The 24,367-nt window shown below is 49.3% G+C and overlaps 1 protein-coding gene across 2 annotated transcripts; it reads right to left on the minus strand.

Moving 5' to 3' along the window:
- Nucleotides 1-15,221, minus strand: SYNC (syncoilin, intermediate filament protein). Of its 2 annotated transcripts, XM_027059781.2 has the most exons (5): nt 14,931-15,221; nt 8,521-9,661; nt 2,092-2,216; nt 1,838-1,914; nt 1-518 (listed from the first exon to the last, which is right to left on the minus strand). In XM_027059781.2, the coding sequence occupies exons 1-5, from the start codon at nt 14,981-14,983 to the stop codon at nt 508-510; spliced, it is 1,407 nt and encodes a 468-aa protein (XP_026915582.1). In that variant the 5' UTR covers nt 14,984-15,221; the 3' UTR covers nt 1-507. The 2 variants fall into 2 exon arrangements, with proteins under 2 accessions (XP_026915582.1, XP_026915583.1); XM_027059782.2 differs by lacking the exon at nt 1,838-1,914.
- Nucleotides 15,222-24,367: the final 9,146 nt, after the last annotated feature.

Below are 24,367 nucleotides of genomic sequence, written 5' to 3' on the forward strand. Positions count from 1 at the left end.
TTAAACTTTGTAAAAGGATTCATTTTAAAGTCTAATACTCATGGCACAAAAGAATTCAAATTGTAAACCCATATAATGAAAATCGGCTGCCTTTTTGACCCTACCTGTGCTCCAAAAAAGGTTTTTGTTTTGGGCCAACACAAGGCAAGATACATTCTTCACAACAGTAAAGTGTGTCCATACATCCATCCTTTACTCTGCACGTGGGGGTTGCTGCTGGAGAACAGAAGGCTTCTTTTTCCGTTGCTAAGTGCATTTAGCTTGGTACCAGCAGCCTATGAAATAGACTCCACCTAAGCCTTGACTGATGGTGTTCTGCCTCCAGCCAGCCTTAGAATCTTTTTAAACAGGTCAGCCAGTATTTGTAACTTTCCCAGGGTGAATTGCTTGCCAAGTCCCTGGCACTCCCTTCTCTTGGAAAAAAAGTATGTCCAGAGGGTACTTAGTGATCCTTTGCTAAGAAGTTTTGTGTTGCTGTTTCTGGATTGCAGATTTGGCCATATGTTTCTAAACAGCCCCTGTAAAGTTGAGAAAAGAAAAAATAAGTTTATATTTTGTGCAACTTGAAATAATACAGCATGAAGTTCATCACAACTTCCGAAGTTTACTTAGTGCGGGCTAAGTTGGGGAGAGATTGCTAGAGTGTGATTTACATATGATTAGGAATGCATTTCCCTCCAAATGCCTATTAGGGTGCCTCTTACCTGCGAAACTGAATGAATGGTAACCTATGTGGTGGTGATGGGACGGACTAGCTAGAAATTTTCTCTGCCCAGGTTAACCTTGCATGGGTGTTAACAATGACTGAAATTCTCGTTTCTTAAGATGAGTCGTTGCCCTTTCCTTCCCTATTGTACTTTTAATCTGATCCACACAAAGGTGTTTAACATACCATTTTCCTCAATTACAAGGTTCTCTAATCTCCCAAACAATAAGCGTAATCAGTTACTCCTAGGTAAAACATGGTAAAAGAAAATGCTAGTAAGTTACTAAAAGTATTGGTTATAACTGTTATTTGTGAGTTTGTATCTAAGACACAAGACTAGCTAGAAAGTAAAAATTAAATTTATGGGCATCTGTCTAGTATACAACTTAACATAGACCTTTTTTATCCTTAATGTCTTCATCCAAGAGAATCTAGGATTTTATCAGGAATATAAGAACATATTAGTATATAAAGAAATCAATGGATAGGCGTGTTGCTTGTTTCACATATTAAGCAATAATCTTGGGGCACCTAGGTGGCTCAGTCGGTTAAGCATACGACTCTTGATTTGGCTCAGGTCATGATCTAACAGTTCGTGAGTTTGAGCCCCGTGTCCAGCACTGTGCTGCCAGTGCAGAGTCTGCTTGGGATTCTCTCTCCCTCTCTCTCTGCCCCTCCCCTGCTTGCTGTCACTCAAAATAAACTTTAAAAATAAATTCTGTCCCTCAGGCTAAAACAATACCTACTTGAGTTTTTTGTTTTTGTTTTAACTTCCATATTTAGCCTTCTGGCCTCCTTTGTCGTCTGAATTAGGTAGTCTTCTCTGCTATTCTAAGGAAACTTTATGAATAGCTGATGGGGTAGAATAGGCCAAGGAAAGTGATGCACAGAGCCCCTAGATGTGTCATCCTCTTACAGAATTCCCAGTGATAATTAGGGCATATTTTGAGTCCTGCTAGAAACAGAAACATTCCAAGTGACTGCTGAATGCTTAAATCGGGCAATCTGGAGGTATGTGTTATTCCTAACTGACTTGTCATTTGACACACTTTTTTTTTTTCAGGCATTAGTATTGTTAAGTTAGGAAAGCAGCAACAAGGCAAACACCACTCTTGTACCCTCAAGGATCACCTTGAGACTGTGTCTCGATTCCACCTGTCTGAGAAGTGGGAGCGTTAGCCTGTCCCAGGCTCTTGGATAGCATAGCCCTTTAAAAAAAAGAAAGCCATTTTCCATTTGTCCTGGATGAGCACAGTTTGGAAATCATTTCCCAAGTCATTTTTTTGCTTTTCCATGTTAAGTGAAATTTCCCCTGAGCAACATCTCCCTCCCCACCATCCCCTCAGCCAGTGTCAGTTAAGATCTGAATAGCAGCAAAAACTGACTTATAAGTTGAGAGCTCTTCGGCGAGGCTGATCCTTAGCTGCTCTATCTCTTTGTTCTTCTGTTGCTGGAGTTGTACCCCATTCCTTAACCGCCTTTGTCGTTCTTCCATTTCCTCCAGCTGTTCCTGCAGGTGAGAGGGTCAAGAACATCTCTAGTGAGAACAATAAAAAAACTGGCATTGCCCGTTATAGTTTATAAAGCACTTTCTTAGATGTTGTTTAATCTTCACGCCAGTATAGTTTGAGAAACTGGTTCAAAGAAATGTTGGGACAAAGTAATCCTGCTTATGAAAATGGTGACCAGAAAGGAGTCTTGTCTATACTGGCAGACTACTGCTTAATAGAATCCTACAAAGGGTGGGTGGGTGGGTGCTCAGATGGTTTTTTGTTTGTTTTGCAGTTTTAAGAAGTGTTGGGGAGAATTTTGGTCCTCTAGTCAGTGTGCTGAGAGTTTTATGGACCTCTGGCTTTGTGCAAGTTTATTTCTATCAGGATAATCAGTTTTTACATCATCCTGCAACTTAAAGCAATTTAAAAGAAACCAAGTCTTGGGGGTGCCTGGCTGACTCAGTTGGTATAGCATGCGACTCTTGATCTTGGGGTTGTGAGTTCAAGCCCCACGTTGCGTGTGGAGCCTACTTTGGAAAAAAAATCAAGTCTTTGTATGCAGTTATTCTTAACTATTTTTTTGTTTGTTTATTTTGAGAGAGAGTGTGTGGGAGGAGCAGACTGAGAAGGGGAGAGAGAATCCCAAACGGGCTCTGTACTGTCAGCACGGAGCCTGATGCAGGGCTCAAACCAACAAACCATAAGGTAATGGCCTGAGCCAAAATTTTGAGAGAGATACAGCACAAGCAGGGGAGGGGCAGAGGGAAGGTGAGACAATCCCAAGCAGGCCTCACACCATCAGCACAGCCTGACGTGGGGCTTGAATCCACGACCTATGAGATCATGGCCTGAGCCAAGATCAAGAGTTGGACACTTAACTGACTGAGCCACCTAGGCGCCCCACTTATTCTTGGCTATTAAATGTAGTTCTAAGAGCGTTAAAACTATTGGAAGTCCAGTTGTTTACAGGAAAGACTAAACACAAGTTTTGTATTTGAACCTCCTTGAAGTCCAAAATAGCTCTGCCCAGTACTTCTGTAACATCATATGCAAATAGGTGCTTTATTAGGATGTTGGCTATCCTAGTTGCTAATTTATAACCGTATACTGTTTACTTGTTACACAAAAAGACTGAATTTGTTCCAAAGTGCTAAGTCGGAAAATGAAGAAGCTATATGCCCCAGAGGCCTTCAGGAGCCTTAAGATGATTGTCCGTTTCCCATTCTGCCCAAACCAAACAGGATATATTCTGTAAACTGTCTCTGCCCAGGATTAATGCCTGAGGAGTGAGGTAAGGAAGATGTCAGCAAATCCGTCTCTGGCATAGTTGGTAGCTGGCATGGATCCTTAGGAAGCATGAGGGAGATGGGAAGGGAATGTTGCAGCTGGAAGGCCTGTTTTAAAGGGGTAATGACTTCACCTCAGATTTTGAAGAATAATGAGCCAGGAATCCAGTTTAGGTACATGCTGTTATTAGAAGGATCTAAATAATTTGTTCTCTAAGTCATCCTTCATATACCTATGGCACATCATTCTGCAGCGTTTGATACTCTGGCTGAATTTCGACTTTGGTCAACCTTGTCAAAAGGCCTTTTTTTAGTGCCTTAGCCATACTTTGGTGCCACACAGAGATGCGGCCTTGCCATCTAAGCCTGTCTTCTGGAGGGAAGCACCTGCAAACCTCTGCGCCCCAATTCCCCAAGCCTCCCTTCGACATCTAGCAAAGCTGTATTTTGGTGAGACCTAAAAGTACACGCTTGGGAAGACAGTCTGTACCATCAATGATAAACTGACCAGGAGGAGCAACGTTACAAAATGAAACAAATATTGCTACCCTGACTGGCGTTAAAGACAGTATCCGGTCTTAAACATGTAGCACCACAAGATTAACTTTCTAAAACTGCTTTATCGTGTTTGTCTTTCAAAGACTTTCCACCTCTTCAGTCTGGCATTCAGACCCCCTTTAGTCTGACCCCTACCTCTAATTAGAACCTCCACTGCGCTTTCAGATGGACATTTTCCTCTAGCCTGCACTGTGTGGCAGGGAGGCCACGACTAGTCACATGTAGCTAATAAGTACTGGAAATGCAGCTAATCTGAATCCACATGTACCTAAGTAAAAGCTACACAGATTTTTAAGACTTGGCATATAAAACAATGTAAAATTCTCAAATTTTGATATTGACTCAATGTTGAAATATTTTTATATACAGAGTTAAATAAAATACTAGTTTCACCTGTTTCTTACTTTTTTTTTTTTTTTAATGTGGCTACTAGAAAATTGTAAATGACATCTGTGGCTTGCATGATGTTTCTTGGTTCTAGCCTGCTGCTCTAGCCTGACAAATTCACAGATCTCTGTGTCTTTACTCCTGCCATTTCTGTCCCCTAAACAGCATCTGCTATATTACATTACTATTTATCTTTTTTCTTCTTGTGTAACTCCCAGCTTGTAGGTTCCTGTCCAGCACCCTGCACGTAATGCTGGATGTGAAGCACGTAGATAGTAAACATTCTATAATCCCGCATTCACGACCTACCAATTTCATCTAAAAACTTGGAGACCATTCTCAGCAAATTCCTCACACCACCCACTGCACCAGTCCCCAAATCCTACCCAAATATTTTACTTCACATATCTCACATGATCTCTCCCTCATAAGGCTTAAGTGGTCTTTCCAGGCTCCTTCAATCCATCCTACATGCCACCATTTTTAAAAGTACGTGCCTATGTGCAAGTACTTTACAAAGATTAATTCTTTCCAACACCCTTATGATGTGTATTATTACTAATCCCATTTTACAGTGAAGGAGCAGAGTCACTGGTGAAGACATTGGTCCGAAGTTTCCCAGACAGGAAGTAAGCCAGGATTTGCCACTGGCTTAGAAAACTCATACTTTACAACTGCGTTGTTGCCATCTTGTCTGTGGAGCTCTTCAGTGGCTCCTCAAACTGTTTTCCATGAAACCCCAGGAGAAAGCCATATAAAGTGCCCTTGCCTCAGTTAGAAAGTAGCTCACTTACCTGTTTTACATGCTGGCATTCTATATCACGTTGTGTTTGGGGAAAAGGGTCTGTGGCTTTGGAGAAAACCTTTTTTTTGAAAACCACTGACTTGAAGACTATGGAAAATCCTTCAGTCTGGTCCCAATCTACCTCTACAGCCACATCTATCTAGTCACATTCTTAGGATCCAGCCACACTGAGCGCACTTCCCTTAACATGCCTTTTTATGTTTTCATGCTTTTGTGTAAGTCATTCCCTCTGCCTGGAATGCCTCTTTCCCTTGTCTACCCAACGAATTTATTCTCCAAGGCTTGGTTCAAACACCTTGTGGAAGTTGAATGTGAACTCGGGCTAGATTGCACAGGGTCAGAATCCTCCTTCTGTCACTTCCTGAACAAATGATTTGACTTGTCCGTCTGGTTTCTGTTTTCTCATTTTTCATACAGTGACAGTAATTTATAGCTATCTCACAGAAAGGTAAGGATTAAATGTATTAATACATGTAAAAAACTAAAAGTACATGGTAGCTATTGTTAACTCTTAGGAAATTTCCCCTCCGTGTCCCCAGGCAGGGGTAATTATACGTACTTCATTGGTACAGTGCCTTATTCCTACTACTGTTATAGTGTTTATCACTTGAAGAATATTAATGATTTCACTGATTCTATGGCTTTCGCATTTTAACATTTCAGATCAGGGTACATCTTAAAATCAAGTGTCTTTGATTTTACGCAATATGTTCATTATATCTGGTATCCTTCCTGGACTATAAACTATTTGAGGTCAGGAACTACCCATCTCCCCCATTTCTCATCTCATCTCTTCTGCCAGCACACAGTTCACTGCCTGGCACTTGGTAAGCAGGCGTAGAAAATATTTGTTGAATGAATAGATGATGGTGATGAAAGAGGCAGAGTGTACAACTGCCAGAGTGAAGTGCACCCTCGAAAAGTAGTCAGATGCCGTAAGTGACCTTTGGCAAACAAGTCTGGGGAGCCATTTCACAAAGCAGAATTTGCTTACTAGGACCTTGATTGCTACTTTATGACAAAGCAATAGGAGACATCCATCAAGAGTATTTTTCATAGAATGATCTTTGGAAAGCTGTACCAATCAGCAAATCTGAAATCCAGCACAGTGATGAAAATCACGGGTGGGTGGGGTGCGGGGGCAATTCTACAACCCTAACACTATGTCCAAAAACTCCTCCAGAGGATTTCCTGTTGATGGTACCACTGTCCCAGTTAGCCTTGTCTGAAATCTTGACACCCTCTGTGACTTCTCACCCCTGCCCCCTTCATTCAGTGGCCACATTATCCTGCATTTGTTCTTGCATCCTTCCCCTTCCTTGTATTCCCACATTCGTTCCTCTTACCTATAGTAGCTTCCTGATTAGTCCCCCAGCTTCTAGGTCTCCAGCCCATTTTACACACTGCCACCCGTACTTTTTCTAAAAGTAGAGAAGCAATTATGTTACTCGCTTGATTAAATACCTTTACTGATGCAACTGAGTACTGAATGAAATCCAAACTCCCTAGTTTGGATTTCTGAGTCCTGACATGACCTGGGGCGCCTGGGTGGCTCAGTCAATTGAGTATCCAACTCTTCATTTTGGCTCAGGTCATGATCCCAGGGTTGTGGGATTGAGCCCCACGTCTGGCTCCACACTGAGTGTGGAGCTTGCTTAAGATTCTCTCTCTCTGCCCCCCTTCCCAGCTCACACACTCACTCTCTCTAATTAAAAAAAAAAAAAAAAAAAAAAAAAAAAGCCCAACATGATCTGCCCCAACCTACCTTTACAGTTCAACTCACCTTTCAATTTTTCACCTGTCATATGCAGCCAGGTTGCAGATGTTGAGTTAATATATATATTAAAATTACTCTCCTATTTTTTTTATTTTTTTAGTATGGCTACTAGCAAGGTTTAAATTATATTATGTCTTGCATATTTCTTTGGGATAGCACTGGTCTAGATCTTGCCTATATTTTAATACCTAGCTCAAATAACACCGCTTCTTCCATGGAGTGTTGTCTGATTTAATGGATGACTAAAAATAATTTCATTATCCTATAGCACTCTTACCTGTACCTCTCTTCAATCACATGCTGCTCTTTCCCCTGGATTATAATTATTAATGTAATGTCTGTCTGAGTACAACTTAAGGATACATTTTATGCCAAAAAATAAAAAGATCCTCTTTCACTAGACTGAACCAATTAAAAAGCTGCAGTGGGGGAGGGGATTGCTTTCATAATACAAACTACAGAAAGCTTGACAAAATTTTGAGCGAAGTGAATACAGCCATTTTCAACAGAGGATATGTTCCTTGAAGGATGTATCAGAATCTCTGGAACTTTTTAAGCTTATCCAAAGGAACATGTATTTCAAAAGATGAAAATACTGCTCTGAAAGGAACCACCGCATTGTGGTCCCCTCATAGTGGCCAGCAGCCCTTCAGTCAGCATTTAACTGATGTCCTCTGAGCCCGAGTGGCAGAAAAAAGTAAAGCAATGCTCCCTTCCTTCTGAAAGCTCACAGTCCGTGGGAGAGAGACAAAATTGTGTTTTTACTTTGTATTTATATCCCACCCTGTTCTATAAAGGGATTAGAACTGGCTCACACTTAATCAGAAGTAACTGGAATACAAGTGAAATGGTGATAATGCACAAAGAAGGAAAATGAGGAATAGAGCTTCATAGATTTCATCCCAGTTTTTGCTTTGTTTTGTTTTAAGTAATCTCTATGCCCAACATGGGGCTCAAACTCATGACCTCGAGATCAAGAGTCACACGCTCTACTGAACCAAGCCAGCCAGGCGCCCCTCATCCCAGTTTTAAAACTGGGAAGTTCCAAGGCAGAGATCAGCTAGGTGGGACTTGAGGGTGAATGTGCAGGGAGGGAGAGAATGAAAATCCCACCTCGCCTCATCCCCCTCTTGCTCCCTGCACCCAAGCATGATTCACCAAGAATTGGAAAACAGTGCCGTGGAAAGTGCATGGAAACATTCACGATTGGCCAGGCCGGGGTTCATAAACCACCAGCTCGCTGAGCCTGTTTCCTCATCTATGAAAGTGAGAACACTTGATCTGGAGGCTTAACGAGAGGACCGGGTGACGGTCGGTCGGTGTCAGGGCGCCGCCTACATTCTCAGCCTAACCTGGTGGGGAGAAGAGTGGAGTAAAGGAGTGGCCGCCCCGAGGAGTAAGCAGGTCCTCCTGCATGTAGGAGGGCCTCCTTCAAAGTGGCCGCGAGACCTGTGACTCCGGTCACCTTTTCCTGCCCCAGGCTAACTGTCCGTGCCCAGGGGGCCTACCCTGTACTGCTGAACCTCCTCATCTCGTTTCTGCCTCACGAGCAAGATCTGGTCCTCCAGGTTCCTGTTCTGCAGCTGGAGCTGCCGGGCCTCTGCTTGCAGGGGTCTCAGAGCCTCCTTCATCCCCTGGATCTCGGCCTGGGTTTTCTGCAGCGCTTTGGCCGCAGCTTCTTTCCTCTCCAGGAGCCGCAGCAGCTGAGGCTCATACTCTTCCTCCAGGCCTTGGCGGCTCTCTGCCATGAGGTTCTCAAACTGGGCAGAGAGCCGCCGGCTCTCCTGGAGAAAGTGCCCGTCCCTCTGGCTGGGAGGTGCTTCTAGTTGTTGCCGTAACTGCTCCTTCTGCTTCTGATAGGCGTCCCGGAGCTGGGCCAGTTCCTCCGAGAGCTGGGCTGCCCGTGTGGTCAGCGCTTCCCGGAGATCGGCAAACTGGGCCACGTCCTGCCGGCGGCACTCGAGCTGGTATTGGCAGGCCACGCATTCCTTCGTCACCTTGAACAGCTTCTGCTTGACCAGCCGGATCTCCTCCCTCAGCCCGTCCCTCTCCAGCTCTGCTTGGGCGTGCAGTTTGTAGGCGGCCAGGATGTCCTGATGGACCTGCTGCACCTCCTGCAGGGCTGGTTCCCGGAGCAACACCAGCTCGTGGATGAGCTGATCCCTCTCCTCTTCCAGCTGGGCCACAGCTTGGACACATTGCTGGAAACGCTCCTCTAGCAATTCCAGGTCCTCTATGCTCAGGCTGTCTGTGCTGGGACCAGGCCCGGCTTGGAGGCTCTCCTCAGGGCTGGGTTTCTCCTCGCTTGTGACCGTCTCTCCCCCGGAACTGGTCTGCTCTGGGCTTGTGGTCTTTTCTGGCTGCGTGGGCTCGTCCACATATAGTATCTCCTCTGGCTTCATAGGCTCGTCCATCTCCAGGGCCTCCCCTGGTTGCCTGGTCTCCTCGATATACAGTGCCTCCTCAGGCTTCTCCGTCTCTTCCACATAGAGTGTCTCATCGAGGTCACCTGTGTCCCCCAGGTGGAGAATGTCCTCTAAGTTCAAGGTCCCCTCCAAAGACAGAGTAACTTCTGGGTTCAAAGTCCCCACCTCACGCGGGGATTCAGAGTTCTCTTCGAGAGAAGAACTGGCTTCCGTTCTTGTTTCTCTGCAAGAGAAATGACTTAAAGTCAGAGGGCAGCCACAATCCCGGGATGGTTCCTGACGGGAGCCATTGGGCTTTTTTCGGCCTCTCACATCTCAGAGGGCACTTGTCTGCTCCTTCCCCCTCCGTCAGCCTACCCCCATACACCCATGGCTCAGATCCCCTGACAACATCCCCATGACGTCAGCGTCTAGCCTCTGCTTACATACCTTTAAGGCCAGGAAGCTCACATGGTTCCACTGTCATAAGAAAATTCTAGTGTTGAAGTAAAACCTTCTCTGCAATTTTTTACCTGGACTTGGTTCCTCTTTCTGGAAGCAGACAGATCTAACTACTTTCCCATGCCAAGTTCTTTAAACACCTAAAGAAAACTAACATCTTTCGATTATTCCATGCATGCCAAAGTGTCCGGTGCCCTCCTCGTTTGGGTCACTTCTTTCTGACTCGGCTCCAAACTGTCACTGTCCCTTGGGGGTGGGTATTGGAAACAGTATCCAGGTATGTTCTGAGCTCTGGACACTATGTTTCTGTTGATAAGGCCAATATTGCCGATAGAGGGCAGCTCAATCATACTGGCAAATGCTGAGTTTGACTAAAAGCCTTTAAGACTGTCTCACACTGAGTACTTTTATTTTCCTAACTTTTTTAATGTTTACTTATTTTTGAGAGAGACAGAGCACGAACAGGGGAGGAGCAGAGAAAGAGTGAGACACAGAGTCCAAAGCAGGCTCCAGGCTCTGAGCTGGCAGCACAGAGCCCAACGTGGGGCTTGAACTCACTGCGAGATCATGACCTGAGCTGACGTCAGATGCTTAACCGACTGAGCTACTCAGGCGCCCCTCAGACTGAGTGCTTTTAAACCACATCTCTTGTTCCTGTAAAAACATTCATCTTGTTAGAATTGGCCCATCCTCTGGCCTGTCAAAGGCTCTTGAATTCAGATTCTGTGATTCTGACAGAGAAGTTCCTTAACCCGGCTGCCAGTTGCCTGCTAATTTAACCAGTTTCTGTTAAGGAATATTCTCCTGCTTCTCTGGCCTTCAAATGGCTTTGGTCCTTCCTGTTTCAATTCATCTTACCTACCTTGGATCTCTGGGCAATTAATTCTTTGAAAATATAAAATACCACGGAAATAATAACAATAAATTACACTTAAAAAGGTCCTAATATCTGAATCTAATATCATTCAGGCTCAGTTCTGAATGATTTACGTATACCAATTCATTTAATCCTCATAACATTTTTATGAGGTAGTCATACTTATTATCCCCATTTTACAGATCAGGAAACTGAGGTGAAAAGAGATTAAGTAATTTGCTCAAGGAAACTCATACTCCATGAGCACCAGTTATAAAACAATTTAAATGTGAGTGTAGCTTACGAGAAACTTATTTTAGACAGAAAGCATAAATGAAAAGCCCCATGTATCAATGAAGTCATCTGTCTTGAAAAGGCCTACTTGTGTCCAGGTTTTAAGCTCTAGATCTCAGCTCCAAGTTCCCCCTACAGATTACTTTTATTCTCAATCGTTGTGTACTCACTCTATCTTCCTCTCTAGCACCCCCAGGAGTCCCTGGCTCCCCATTCTGTGTCTCATGGTGGCCCTCTGGAAACCACAAGTGTGGCTTCACCAGGCCCCAGACATCACTGGCTTCATGCAACCCAAGCACCTGCACTGAAATCTAAAAGCTCGAAGGCAGCCTCAACCATCACCCTGTCTGTTCCCATCACTTTACCACAAAGACTGATCTCTCTCACCTGGTGTCACCTAGCACCTCAAACTCAACTGCCCCCAAATTATCCTTCTCCCTGGGCTTACTATACCTGTATTCTCCAGCTCAGAGAAGCACATCCCCATACAGCAGGTTGATGAGACAAATAATCTACCCCCCCCTTCTTTTTTTTAATTTAAATTTTAGTTAGTTAACATACAGTGCACTATTGGTTTCTGGAGTAGAACTCAGTGATTCATCACTTACCTACAACAGCCAGTGCTCATCACAACAAGCGCCCTCCTTAATACCCATCACCCACTTCGCCCATCCCCCCTCCCTCCATCAGCCCATAGTTTGTCCTCTATCATTTAGAGTCTCTTATGATTTGTTCCCTCTCTTTTTGTTCCCTGCCTCCCATATGTTCATCTGTTTTGTTTCTTAAATTCCACATGAGTGAAATCATATGGTATTTGTCTTTCTCTGATGGACTTATTTCATTTAGCATAATACATTCTAGCTCCATCCATGTCATTGCAAATGGCAAGATTTCATTCTTTTTGAAGGCTGAGTAATATTCCATTGCATATATATACCACATCTTCTTCACCCATTCATCAGTTGATGGACATCTGGGCTCTCTCCATCGTTTGGCTATTGTTGATAATGCTGCTATAAACATTGGGGTGCATGTACCCCTTTGAATCTTTGTACAATAAACATGTACCCCTTTGAATCTACATTTTGTCCCCTTTGGGTAAATACCTAACAGTGCAATTGCTGCATCGTAGGGTAGTTCTATTTTTGAGGCAAATAATCTTTAAACAGCTCTCTTCCTCCCCCACATAGCCAACTCACTGAGAACTGACCTGTCTCAGAAAGTCTCCAGTCTCCACCTCCTCCTCATCCCCTTGCCAGGGCCCTACTCTAAGTCATCGCATACCTGCACTCATGTGCCAGCCTTGTAACGGGCATTCTTCCTTCTCATGCCAGCCTATTGCCTACAGTGCCACAGCTCACTAGAACATAACCGTGTCGCATCACTTCATGCACAAATAGCCAGCTGCTTAGCATAGACTCAAAACCCTTAAAGATGTGGCCCCAACATACCTTTCCAGGCTCATCTCACACTACCCGCCCCCGCCCACCCAGAGCATGTGTTAACACTTTTACACCTCCTACTCCTAGCCCACTATGTCTAAAGAATCCAGCTCAGAAAATACAGCTCCTTGTACACCATCTGATGAGAGAACAATCCTGCACCACCTGGAAAGGTAGAGCTCGTAGCACCAGAAAGGATGCACCTGCTCAGCCGGCCAGACCCACCTTGATCCTCAACAGAGCCCCTGCTTTCCCAGCAGACGGCCCTCACAGGCTCCTGCTGAGTTCTCCACCCTGGAATGACGTAACTGTGTTCAAGGCAGTATTCCAAGTATTTTACATGAATACTCATGTATATGATGCTCATCTGTTACCCCCATTTTGTAGATGAGGAAACCAAAGCACTGAGTAAAGAACTCACTCAAGGTTCCACAACTTGTAAGTGGTAGAGGCTGGAGAAGATGGCATCTGGCTCCAAAGCTGGAGCTGGTGCTCCTTTTATCACTCTGTTCCCAGAACAGGCATGAGTTCTAAAACAGGTACAAAGCTACAGCAGGTCCAACAGAGCTTGGCACAGAGCATTCAAAATATACTTATTTAGAGGTGCCTGGGTTGGTTAAGCCCCAGTTGGTTAGGCATCCGACTTTGGCTCAGGTCATGACCTCACGGTTCCTGAGTTCGAGCCCCACGTCGGGCTCTGTGTTGCAGCTTAGAGCCTGGAGCCTGCTTCAGATTCTGTGTCTCCCTCTCTCTCTGCCCCTTCCCTACTCTCTTTCTCTCTGTAAAAATAAATAAACTTAAAAAAGGGGGGGGGGAGGTGCCTGGGTGGTTCAGTTGGTTAAGCATCTGACTTCAGCTCAAGTCATGATCTCACAGTTTGTGGGTTTGAGCCCCGCATTGGGCTCTGTGCTGACCGCAAGAAGCCTGCAGCCTGCTTTGGATTCTGGGTCTCCCTCTCTCTCTGCCCCTTCCCTGCTCACACTCTTGTCTCTCTCTCTCTCTCAAAAATAAACATTAAAAATTTTTAATTATAAAAAGTTAAAATATATATATATATATATACTTATTTACCTACTCGTAAATTTCTATTCGTCTTTCAAGCCCCACTCATCTCCCCTGTGAAGCATTTCACAGACAAACCCATTATTGTGTTCTCAAGGCACTTTGTGTGCAGCTCATCTTTGCACTTAGTGCTATTACAGCAGTGAGCGTGTCCGTGTCCCCTGAGAGTCCATTTCCTAAGGACAAGTACAGTTCTCATTCTCTGTGTATCCCAGGGTGGGGCTCTGTAGAAGGAAGGCAGGCAAGAAACCGACTCAGATCCAAGGAGGAAACTTTGCCCAAAGTCAAGTGGCAAAGCTGGAAGTAGAACCCCGGCCACCTGACTCCCAGGCAGCGCCCTTATCACACACTGTTGTTGCCTCTGTTGCCCCCCACAGTGCCAGGCCTCTGCTCGGTGCTGCCCTCACACAGCTGCCTCTCTCTAAGGGGCTGAGGAAAATACGGTATGGGAGGTCGAGGGGCAAGGGAGCCAGCTCAGCTGGGGCCCCTGACTTCAGGCTTCCTTGGACTCCAAGCAGCCTCCCTCTGCTGCTCTGACCCTGGCCCTAGAGGACTCCAGCAGCTCCCACTCTGCACATCGAGGCTGTGGCAAGGAGTGTCTGTGACATGCTGCAGGCATGCGTTGGTGTGTGTCTGACTCTGTGTGTATCTGTATATGCATATGGCAGCACAGGTGACTGTATGTGCAAAACTGTACTCAGCTTTGTGCTGTGTGTGACAGTGAGGGGTGTGGGGTGTGTGTGTTTGCACCTTCACCTCTTCCGGGCTATGGTCTGACCTGGGGCAGAAATACTCCCTACTGGCCCCAAATCCCTGAGCCACAGCCCTTTCCCTGTCACCAGTGGTAAGCTGACAGAGTGGATGGTTGGGGGCGGGCCTTCTCTCCGGGGTGGGGGGGGGGCCCAAAGACCAAGGCCCTCCTAAGACCCTCCCCACCCCCCATTTCAGGCCTCAGACCGGAGAGAGCAAGCTGCCCGAACAGGCTCTTAACTCCAAGCTGGCAGCTGCCCAACCTTGCACCAAGTCCCTTCCACACAGCGAATTCAGCAACTGGAGGCCTCCATCTCCAGTCGCATTTGGGGTGAGGAATGAAAGAAAGCTAGAAGCGTCCTTGGCCACTCTCGCCCAGTGGCATTTGCCGGTGGATGCCCACCAGTCTGAAAGGGTTAATCGTCACCCAGCCCCGGAGGGGAGGGGGGGCGCTATAAAAAGCCACAGACAAACGGAGGTGCCGGGACCCCGGGCCTCCCCCATCTCCCTTGGCCGGTGGCTCCGCCCAGTGCCCGCGCCGCACCCCGGCTGGCCCACCACCCCCAGCCAGGCGAAAGGTGATCGCGGGGGGCTCGTCCAGCGCCCCCTCCCCCCAGCGCGGCGACTCGGGCCCTGCGCGGTCCTACCTCGCGGCCTGGGCGGCGCCGTCCCCATCGAGCCGGGGCTCCGGGCTGGCCATGGCTGCGCGACCCCGGGCTGGGCGGCCGCGTTATTAATAGCCGGCCCCGCCGGCCGCTCGCTCCGCGCCCGCGCCCGCCGCACTGGCAGCTGCCGCCGACACCGGATCCCGCCCGCCCCGGGCCGGGCGCGCCCACTTGGCCCCAGCTCCCGCCCGCGGGAGGAGGGAGCGGGCCGCGCGGCCGGGGGCGGAGGTGGGGGGTGGCCGGTCGGCGTCTCCCAAACCCGCGGGCCCTGAGATCTTCCCGAACCTTCTTTCTCTCCACTCATTCCTTCCAAGGGTCCCAGCTGCGGGGGGGGGGGGGGGGGGGGGGGGGGGCGCAGGGGAGGAGGGCGGCTCTGCAGCCCCAGAAGAGCACTTCCCCTGCCTGGGGTCGGGGCAGAGGGTTGAGGTGGGGGGACTGAGAGGGACCCGGCACCCCAGCGCGCGCAGCTCGGCGTCCTGCGAGCCCCACCTGCGCAGGGGGAGGGGGAGGGGAGGCCTGAGCTTGGTGCCCCGCAGCTGTCCCGAAGGGCTGGGGGAGGAGGGGTCACGGCCACACCCGGTGCGTTTGGGGATAGTCGGGAGCCTGTTGCCGGGGGCTAGGGAAGGGCGGTGGGAGGACTGCGTGGGAGGGGCTTAAGCCTATAAGGTCGAGTCCACATTTAACACCGATGTCCACCCCCCGCGCTGCGGGGTTTCCTGGGGTCCCTCCGCTTGCTCCACCTGTCACCCCGACCCAGCCGCTCCTCTGTCCACTCCGAGGCGTGCCCCCTCCCCCCAAGGCCTTAGCCCATTAGAGTCAGGGTCAAATTTCAACACTGAAGTCTTTCTCCCTAAGCCAGAAGCTGCCGGCCCCTTCCCAGACCTGGGCCTCCGGCATTCTCCCTTCCGATGCCTTTTTTCCACTTAATCTCTCTGTCTGAGGAGGTCTTTGACTCAACCGCACAAGAATGCTGTGTACTGTAAAGAGCGAGGGGCTGGATGTGTGTTAAATCAGAGAGGCCTTGAGTGTGGGGCGGGGGTGGGGCAATGGTGCCGCGCGGTGTTGAATGCGTGTGGGTTGTGTGTTGTGATCAACGTGCCCACTGCAGGCGGTGTGAACACCACATGGTTGTGTATGTGGAGGGGGAGATGGTGGGATTGTGTGCCCGTGTGTGACTCTGTGACGACTGTGGGGTACATATCTGTGTGGGGGCATAGGGGGCTTGTATAATCTTGGGGCGCGGGGTAGAGAGTGGTTGTTAGGGGTGGGGATCCGCGGTTGTGGACTCTTGGGACTGTGTTGTGGGGCATGTGTATGGGCCTGCGAGTGATTGTGTGCCCTCGAGGGACTAGGGCTGATGCGTGTTAGTATGCGAGTGGGTGCTCACAGGGCCATGCCTGGCGTGTCCTCTGTGTGTGACCCGGGGCCTGCCGACAGGTTCACTAATCTGTGTATCTGAGGGTGCCGCCTGTGGCTGTGTATTTATATCTTTCTGTCTAATGCAAGGGGGTGAGAGATTAACACCCAGGGTAGCCAAATACACCCTTGTAAGGCATGCATTAGAAAAAGCCGGGTTTTAAGGAGGCGGCTGGTCATTTTCTGACTTACCCCTAAAATATTCCAGAGGAGGAGGTTGGCAAAGCCTCAGCTGCTGGTCATTTGACAGCTGCTGCCACTCAGAGAGGAGCTGAGGGAGCCAGGGTGAGGCCTGCGGCAGCACTATTTGCTGTAGGTGCTAGGCAACAGGCCGCAAGGGTGGCCTTAAGAAGGGCTATCCCTTCCCCTCCAACAACCCCCCCCCCCCCCCGCCCTGCCCAGCCCAGGAGCTGGCCCTGGGCTGTCCCCAAAGCCGAATTCCTCACCCCTTCTAACCTTCCCTAAAGCCTTCCTTAGGCTGCAACCCCAAATCTCTCAGGGTCCCAGAAGCACTTCCACCTGCATACCTTAGTTTATGCTGTTCCCACTTGTCTTGTCGAACACCCTTCACATCCCAGCTTCTACTCTTCTTTGGGTCTCTGCTTACATGCCATCTCCTCAGAAAACCCTTCCCTGATGTCCCCGCCCCCCAGCATAAATGTCCATCAAGTTACTATTTATCCCACTGCCTTATTTTCTGTGCAGCACGGATTACATCTGAAATAATGTTGTTTCTTTTCCATTCCTTCCTTTTCCGCTTTCCCCACTAGAATGGAAGCCCCATGAGAGCAGGGACTTTGCGTTGTCTTGTCCCCTGCTGTGTCCCCAAGACCCAGCACAGGGCCTGGTACATAACAGGATCTAAAAAAAAAAAAAAAAAAAAAAAAGCCTCTGCTGCTCACCACCAAGAAGCCCCTGTGTACTTAGGGAAACAGACATTCACATGTGCTCAGATTGCATATACGAAGGCTGAGAGAGGTATGTGAGGACGCAGGACTCAGTTCACTTGGCATACGGCGGCATTCGGCCTGTGCGAGGGCCTGTGTCAGGGCAAATGGCCTAATTTGGCCCAGGCCCCTGCCTGCAAAGAGCTCACAGTGTAGAGGATGCAAGAACTGTTGTCTGGGGAGACAAACCCATGCAGAGAATAATGCCGACTCAGTGCTACACACTGAAAACCAGGGAAGCCAGGGATGGGACAGATGAACTCCAGGAGCAGGACAACCTCACAAACAGAGTAACCTGGACCTGGAAGGAGGAGAAAGGGTGCTGATGTCCGGCATAGGCTTCTTTGAAAGACAGGCATAGCCACTCTGTTTCTCGGCCCCTCTACAAAGCCAAGTCCAGAAAGAGCAGAGAAGACCCTGGGTTGGCTGCTCTTTGCCTAACCGCCACCCTCCATGCCTCTCTGCTCTGGGGCTGACTCTAGCTGACAGTCTTACCTGGCCCCCTTGCCTTACAGTTTCAGGTGGAGTTTGGCTAATAGGAGACACTGACAGTGTCTAAGATCAGTGCGAAGGAGGGGAGTTAGACTGAGATATTTCTAACATCCACCTCCCCCTGTGATTTTGCCAGTTACTGTGTTCCTCCACAGAGAGCCACAGCTCCTGTGCGGCAGCCTGCACCCATGGGTACAACTCGCTCACCAGGTTCATTAACAAGGTTCTCTCCTCTTGCCTGTCAGGTCCTTGGCGGGGGTAGGGGGGTGGGGGGGTGGATACCATCCCTCAGTTGTGAGCCCCAGGGTGCTTCACCATTCCTGCCCACACCTCTGTGAATAGTTCCTTCATTAAACACTCTTCCATTTGAAGCTTTGTGTTCCCTTTCTCCTGCTGAGACCCCTAAGGTAAGAACTAAACCGGGGCACCTGGGTGGCTCACCAGGTTAAGCATCTGACTTCAGTTCAGGTCATGATCTTGCCTCACAAGAGTTCAAACCTCGCATAGGGCTCTGTACTAACGGCTCAGAGCCTGGAGCGTGCTTCAGATTCTGTGTGTGTGTCTCTCTCTCTCTCTCTGCCCCTCCCCTGCTCATGCTCTGTCTTTCCCTCAAAAATAAACATTAAAAAATTAAAAAAAAGAAAGAAAGAAAGAAAGAAACCGAAGGAAGATGAGCCCTTCCTTGGCAGAGAATTCAGGAAGCCCTTCTTTCTAAATTCCCAACCAAAACCAGAATCAGAAAAGTTGTAAACTGATCAAAATCCCATCCTAGGTGAACAGTGACCTCCTGGCCACCACCGTGGGCAGGAGCCCAACCCAAGAGGTCCCTCTTAGCTCACCTTACTCAGGCTTAGGCCGGTGGTTACCTTGGCCAAGAGGACGGGGCAGCGAGGGGGCTGAGAGTGGAGGAAGGGGAGGAGGCATTACTGGCAGGGGGAGGAGCTTGGAAGTAGAGAGCGGCACCAGGGGGCCGCAGAGGGGGCGGAGTCTTGGCAGCAGCCTCCGCCACACTCCAGAACGTGCCTCTGCGACCTTGGGAAGCCAACCTCGCTGAACCTCGGTTCACTGTCCGTAAAATGATCAGTTAATATCCTCTTCACAGGATTGTTGTGAAAAGCAATCAAATGTGAGGTTCAACACACGAGCGGGTGGAGTGAACTTGCTCCAAAAGCTGAGAGTAGCACATTCCCCATTATTACTGGTGCAGGTAGAGGCCATTCTGCTGAGTTTCTGTGTGCCAAGAGGTGGGAGGAGGATAGGAAGAGCCCACTGCTTCAAGGGAGCCCAGGGACAAATCCAAGCCTAAAACCTGCTTCTGCAATTAGTCACTGTGGGACCTTAGGAAAGGCACTCTACCTCACAGGTTGTTTTTGTCTCTGTAAAACCAGATAATATTTTTTACCTGATGTGTTTGCTGTGAGGATGAATTGAGAACACAAAAAGCATTTAGTCTGGTACTGGATGCATTCTAAGTGTCCAAGAAATATTAACTATTATTTAAAAAACTCGCCTTTGGGGCACCTGGGTGGCTCAGTCAGTTGAGCATCCGACTTTGGCTCAGGTCATGATCTCGCAGTCCGTGGGTTCGAGCCCCACGTCAGGCTCTGTGCTGACAGCTCAGAGCCTGGAGCCTTTTCAGATTCTGTGTCTCCCTCTTTCTCTGACCCTCCCCTGTTCTTGCTCTCTCTCTGTCTTAAAAAACTCGCCTTTCTCCCTCTTACTCTCCCCAAAACTACAACCAAGGACTGACTTACTGCAGTATGTCATTCATTCATTGATTTATTCCTTTATTCATTCATTCATTCATTCATTCATTTCAACATTTATTAAGCCAGACAATGTTCTAGATCCTAGGAACATAGAGACAAGGAAGTCATTAAAGCAAAACAATATTGGGGCACCTGCGTGGCTCAGTCGGTTGAGTGTCCGACTTCGGCACAGGTCACGATCTTGCGGTCTGTGAGTTCAAGCCCCTCATCAGGCTCTGTGCTGACAGCCCAGAGCCTGGAGCCTGCTTCGGATTCTGTGTCTTCCTCTCTCTTTGCCCCTCCCCCGCTCATGCTCTAGCTCTCTCTCAGTCAAAACTAAATAAAACATTAAAAAAAAATTTTTTAAATAATAAAGCAAAACAATATCTTTCTTTTTTTTAAAGTTTATTTATTTATTTTGAGAGAGAGAGAGAAAAAGTAGGAGGGGCAGAGAGAGAGGGAGAGAGAGAGAATTCCAAGCAAGCTCTGCACCATCAGCACAGAGCCTGATGTGGGGCTTGAACTCACAAACCATGAGACCATTACCTGAGCCGAAACCAAGAGTCGGACGCTTAACCGACTGAACTACCCAGGCACCCCTCTATATTTCTTTGTTGTTGCATCCCTTAGCCCCCTAGGTTTTCAGTAAATAATGGCCAAATGAGTAAATTATATTAGTTGTTTTCCTGAGCACCTACTACAGGCCAGGTGCTAAGCTAAACATTTTATCTCCATTATTGCAAAGGATCTCAAAATGACAGCCCCAAACAGAAGGCCTGTAATTAAGCTCATTTACTAATGGTAAATCTGAGGCTCAGATTGGTTAGCAACTTAGTTGACTCAAGTCACACAGGCAGAAAAAGTTGGCAGTCCAATTCCATGTACTGCCTCAATTAATGACTTGAATTACTTTTTATCATCATCATTGTCACTATGCGTGACCTCCTGAGGCTGATCTTAAGTCCAGTGAGTATCCGGTGGCCTTTTCCTCTTCATACTTACCCAGGAGGAGCCCAGGTGTGGCACAAACTTGGATTCAAATCCAGTTCTGCATCCCTGGTTGTTATAAATTCTCCAAACCTCAGCTTCCACTGCTGGGAAATGAGGTTGAGTGGGTGTGCCAGAAGAAAATGGAGAGGAAATGCCTAGCACCTTGCCCAGCACACAACAGTCGCTTGGTAAATGTTGTCGTCTTTATTTCCTCCTTCCTCCTTGCTCGGGAGCTGCTGTCTGGGGGTCTTCGGTCTGGTGCTGAGCGCCCACGGGGGACCTGCGCTTAAGGGTCGGGTTCTTGCGGCGATTCCGAGCGCTGCCTCCAGGGGGTGCCACCACACCGACCCCGGGTCTCTGGGGTGGCTGTTCCCACAGCGGCCGCGCCGGGTCGCCTGGGCCCGGAGCTTTGGGGGATGAGGGCGCGCGGGTGGCAGGGAGGTCCGAACCCCAGCTGAATCAAAATGTTTTTGGCATCAAGGTCATAAGTAACAAAAAACAACAATAATAGTAATAGCACCAGATCCACTGGTAACAGTGGTTACCGATTTAAGAGGCGTTTTTGCGTGCTGGAGGCTGTGGGACTCCAGGGAACAAGCCAGATTTAGACTCAGACCAGGTTCCAATCCAGCCCGCTCTCTCTCACCCTGTGCTCTGCAACCTTGGGCCTCTCTGCGCCTGCTTCCTCAGCTTCCAAAAGGGAAAGTATAATAATATAGTTCTTGGGAGGAATACATGAACTTCTGGAGAGCCCACTGAGAGCAGCTTGGGCAAGTGCATTTACTGTAATCCTTACCTCTTCCCTGTGAAGGAGCTATTGTTACACTCCCTTTACAAACTGAGGGTCCACGGGGAGGAGGGGGGCTTTTACCAGGCTCCCTTGGCCTCCCTGGTGCACTCTCTCTCCCTCTCCCCCCCCCCCCCACCCCGCTCTCTCTCTCTCCTTCTCTCCTCGCACAGCCCAGAGACCAGTCCAGGAGCTCATCCCTAAACCCACCACCCAGCAGCATCTCCTCTCCTTGGAGTTGCCCCTTCCCCTCAAACCCCCAGGCTCCTCTGGACACTGTCCTTCCATCCCCAGGTGCAGATTCTGGCCAGAAAATGTCCCCTGGCTATTCCCACTACACCCCACCCCAACCCTCCAACTGAAGCTACGGCCCTCCTCTTGCCTGCCTAGCTCTTCTAAAACCCAAAAACCCATCCAGTCATCTCTTCCAAGAAATCTTTCCTGGGTTCTCTCCCCCCAGGTCAGCACCCTTTGCATATGCTGTTCCCTCTACCTGCAAGCCCTTTCCCCAGCCCTAATGCCTGTGACTCAGGGCACAGTTTAAATATCCCACCTTCTAGGAAGTCCCCCTCCCCTATGTTGCTGCTGTCCCCTGTACTTCCTCTAAACAGGTCACAGCATAAAAGAGTTGCTTGTTTAAATGTTCCATCTACCCCCATTACATAGTGATGCCCTGAAAGCAGGAACCATCAAGGTTCAGCAGGAACCCTGTCGGGGTCTCCATGGTACGACAAGGCCTAGCCCAGTGTCGGAACACAGTGCACGCTCAGTAAATGCATGTCCAGGGAATGAGTGATTCGGCCCAGCTGGGTCCACTCACTGAGCCTCCTCAGCAGCCTCAGCTCAGAGGTATGTGCACAGTCACGGCAACAGAAGCACATACTCAGAGGCAACAGTCACATACAGAGTCACATGCACGCACAGTCACAAAGAATCGTACGCAAGAGACATATGCACAAAGCTGAATTCGTCTATTGCTCATTTCTGCTTTTCTGTGTTTACGTACCTTTGTATCCTACGTACATGTTCACTTTCTTCTTTTGTGACTTGAGGTCCCTGAGAACAATGTCGTGTCTCCTTGACCAGCCTGGTAGCCTGCCCCCCATCAGACTGGGAATCCCAAGGGAAGTGTTATATCTCCCCAACTAGTCTGGGCGCTGGGCCAGGGAGTCTCTTCCCCACCAGCCTGAGAGCTCTTGGAATAGTCTGTCTCCCACGGCCAACTGGGAATCCTTGGGGCAAGGGCAGTATCTCCCCCACTAATGAGGCTTGGAGACCCAAAGACAGAATGGGATCTGATTAAGCTGCAGGAGGAGAGCTGAGCTGGATCTCCCCTATCAGACTGGTGGCTCCCAGGAGCGTGGCTGACTCTCCCTGACCCCTCTCCACGTGGCCCTGCCACCTGCCCACCAGCCAGGCCTTCCTCCCACCAGGGTACAATGATTAGGGCTGGGTGGGGCTGCTGGGGCTTTGGAAGCAGCGGCAAACCTAACAGCAGACCACACTGCACATCAGCAGGATCAGTGAGGCTCCAGCGGGGAGTGAGAGGGCTTGGGTCAGTTGTCCTGGTAATCCCGTCAGAAGTCTTCCATTCACTCCCCAAACCTGTCCAGAGTCCCTGGGCCTGGCCCTGGCACATGCTGCCTCTATTATGTTCCTTAATTCCCTCACCAATCCACTCTTGGGAGACCATCACCCCATTTATATTACAGCTAGGAAACTGAGGCTCAGGCAGCAAGTGACTTGCCCTAAGTCACATAGCTGGGACGTAGCAAAGCTGGGCTTCCCCCTTGCACAGGCGGCCTCCTGTCCAGGTTTGAGGAACACCGGGGAGATCTATTTGACAGGAAGCAGTGACTTTCCGTGCGTGCCTCACGTGGCCAGGTTTCTGGCTTGGACCGTGGTACTGGCTGTGGAGACAAACAGCGCCTAAGGACCAGAGGACGGGAATGCCAGCTGGGGAGACTGGGAACACCGAGGAGGGGCAGGATCCACAGGCAGCCAGCCAGGGCAGGCAGGAGGAAGGCCTGGAGCCCAGTCTTCCTGGTCCCGGTGCCCAGCACGAGCATCCCCTCCCCATTGGGCTCCTGGCACTGGAGTCCAGGATTCAAGTCCTGTTCACCATCTGACCCCCCTCTGAGGGCCTCACTTTCCGCATCTGAGAACCAGGGCAGAGACCGGATGGGGTCAGCGCTTGGGATTCCCGCTCCATTAAGCCTTTCTTGGCCAGGGTGCAGCCCCGGCGCAGGTGAGCGAGTTGCCACATCAGCAGGGCGAGCCCCGCCCCGTCCCCTCCCCCAGTTCCGGAGGGAGGCCCGGGAGGCCCCAGAGGACGGTGGGAAGTGGGTGGGGAGAGAGGGCTGAGCCCAGTTAGCTGCCGATTGGGGGAATGGCTGGAGAGGTGGGTGAGGGAGGCTCCGCGTGAGTCTACCCGACGGTACTAGCCTGTGTGTATCTGTGAGGATGTCTGAATGTTCCAGAGTGTACAGGAGCAGGTACACAATAGGTGCGTGCCTTTGACTCAAGTGTACACGCTGGTGTGCAAGAATGTGTGAAGGGTGTGCATGTCTTTGCGGCTGCCATTGTGCCTGTGGGAGTGGCCCTGGGTGTGCAGGAGTGAGTATGATTGTGTCTGAGTGTGTCCCTTTCGGTGTCTGTGTGAGTGCACCAGGGGGTCCAAGTGCGTGCGCCTGTGCGTTTGCCCTTCTGTCTGTGGATGTTGTGTGCAGGAGCATGCATGAATATGTCTGACTGTGTGCGTGTGTGTGGATATACTTGTGGATATACTTTTACACTTGAGTGTAAAAGGCATGTGGATGCGTTGGTGAATGTCTCTTGTGTGTGTCTTCGTGTCTGTGGGTGACTGTGGATGTCCCTGAGTGTACAGGAGTGTGTGGACCTGTTTGAGTGTTTCCAGAGTGCCTTTGTGTGACCACGTGGACAAGTGTGTGTGTGACTGTGTGTCGCTAGCAGAGTCCTCTGGGATAGGTGTGAGCCTTTGCGTCCACATCTAGCAGACCCCTCCAGCTGACCCCTGAC

This window comes from Acinonyx jubatus, chromosome C1 (assembly GCF_027475565.1).
Source record: "Acinonyx jubatus isolate Ajub_Pintada_27869175 chromosome C1, VMU_Ajub_asm_v1.0, whole genome shotgun sequence".
Lineage (NCBI taxonomy): Eukaryota > Metazoa > Chordata > Mammalia > Carnivora > Felidae > Acinonyx > Acinonyx jubatus.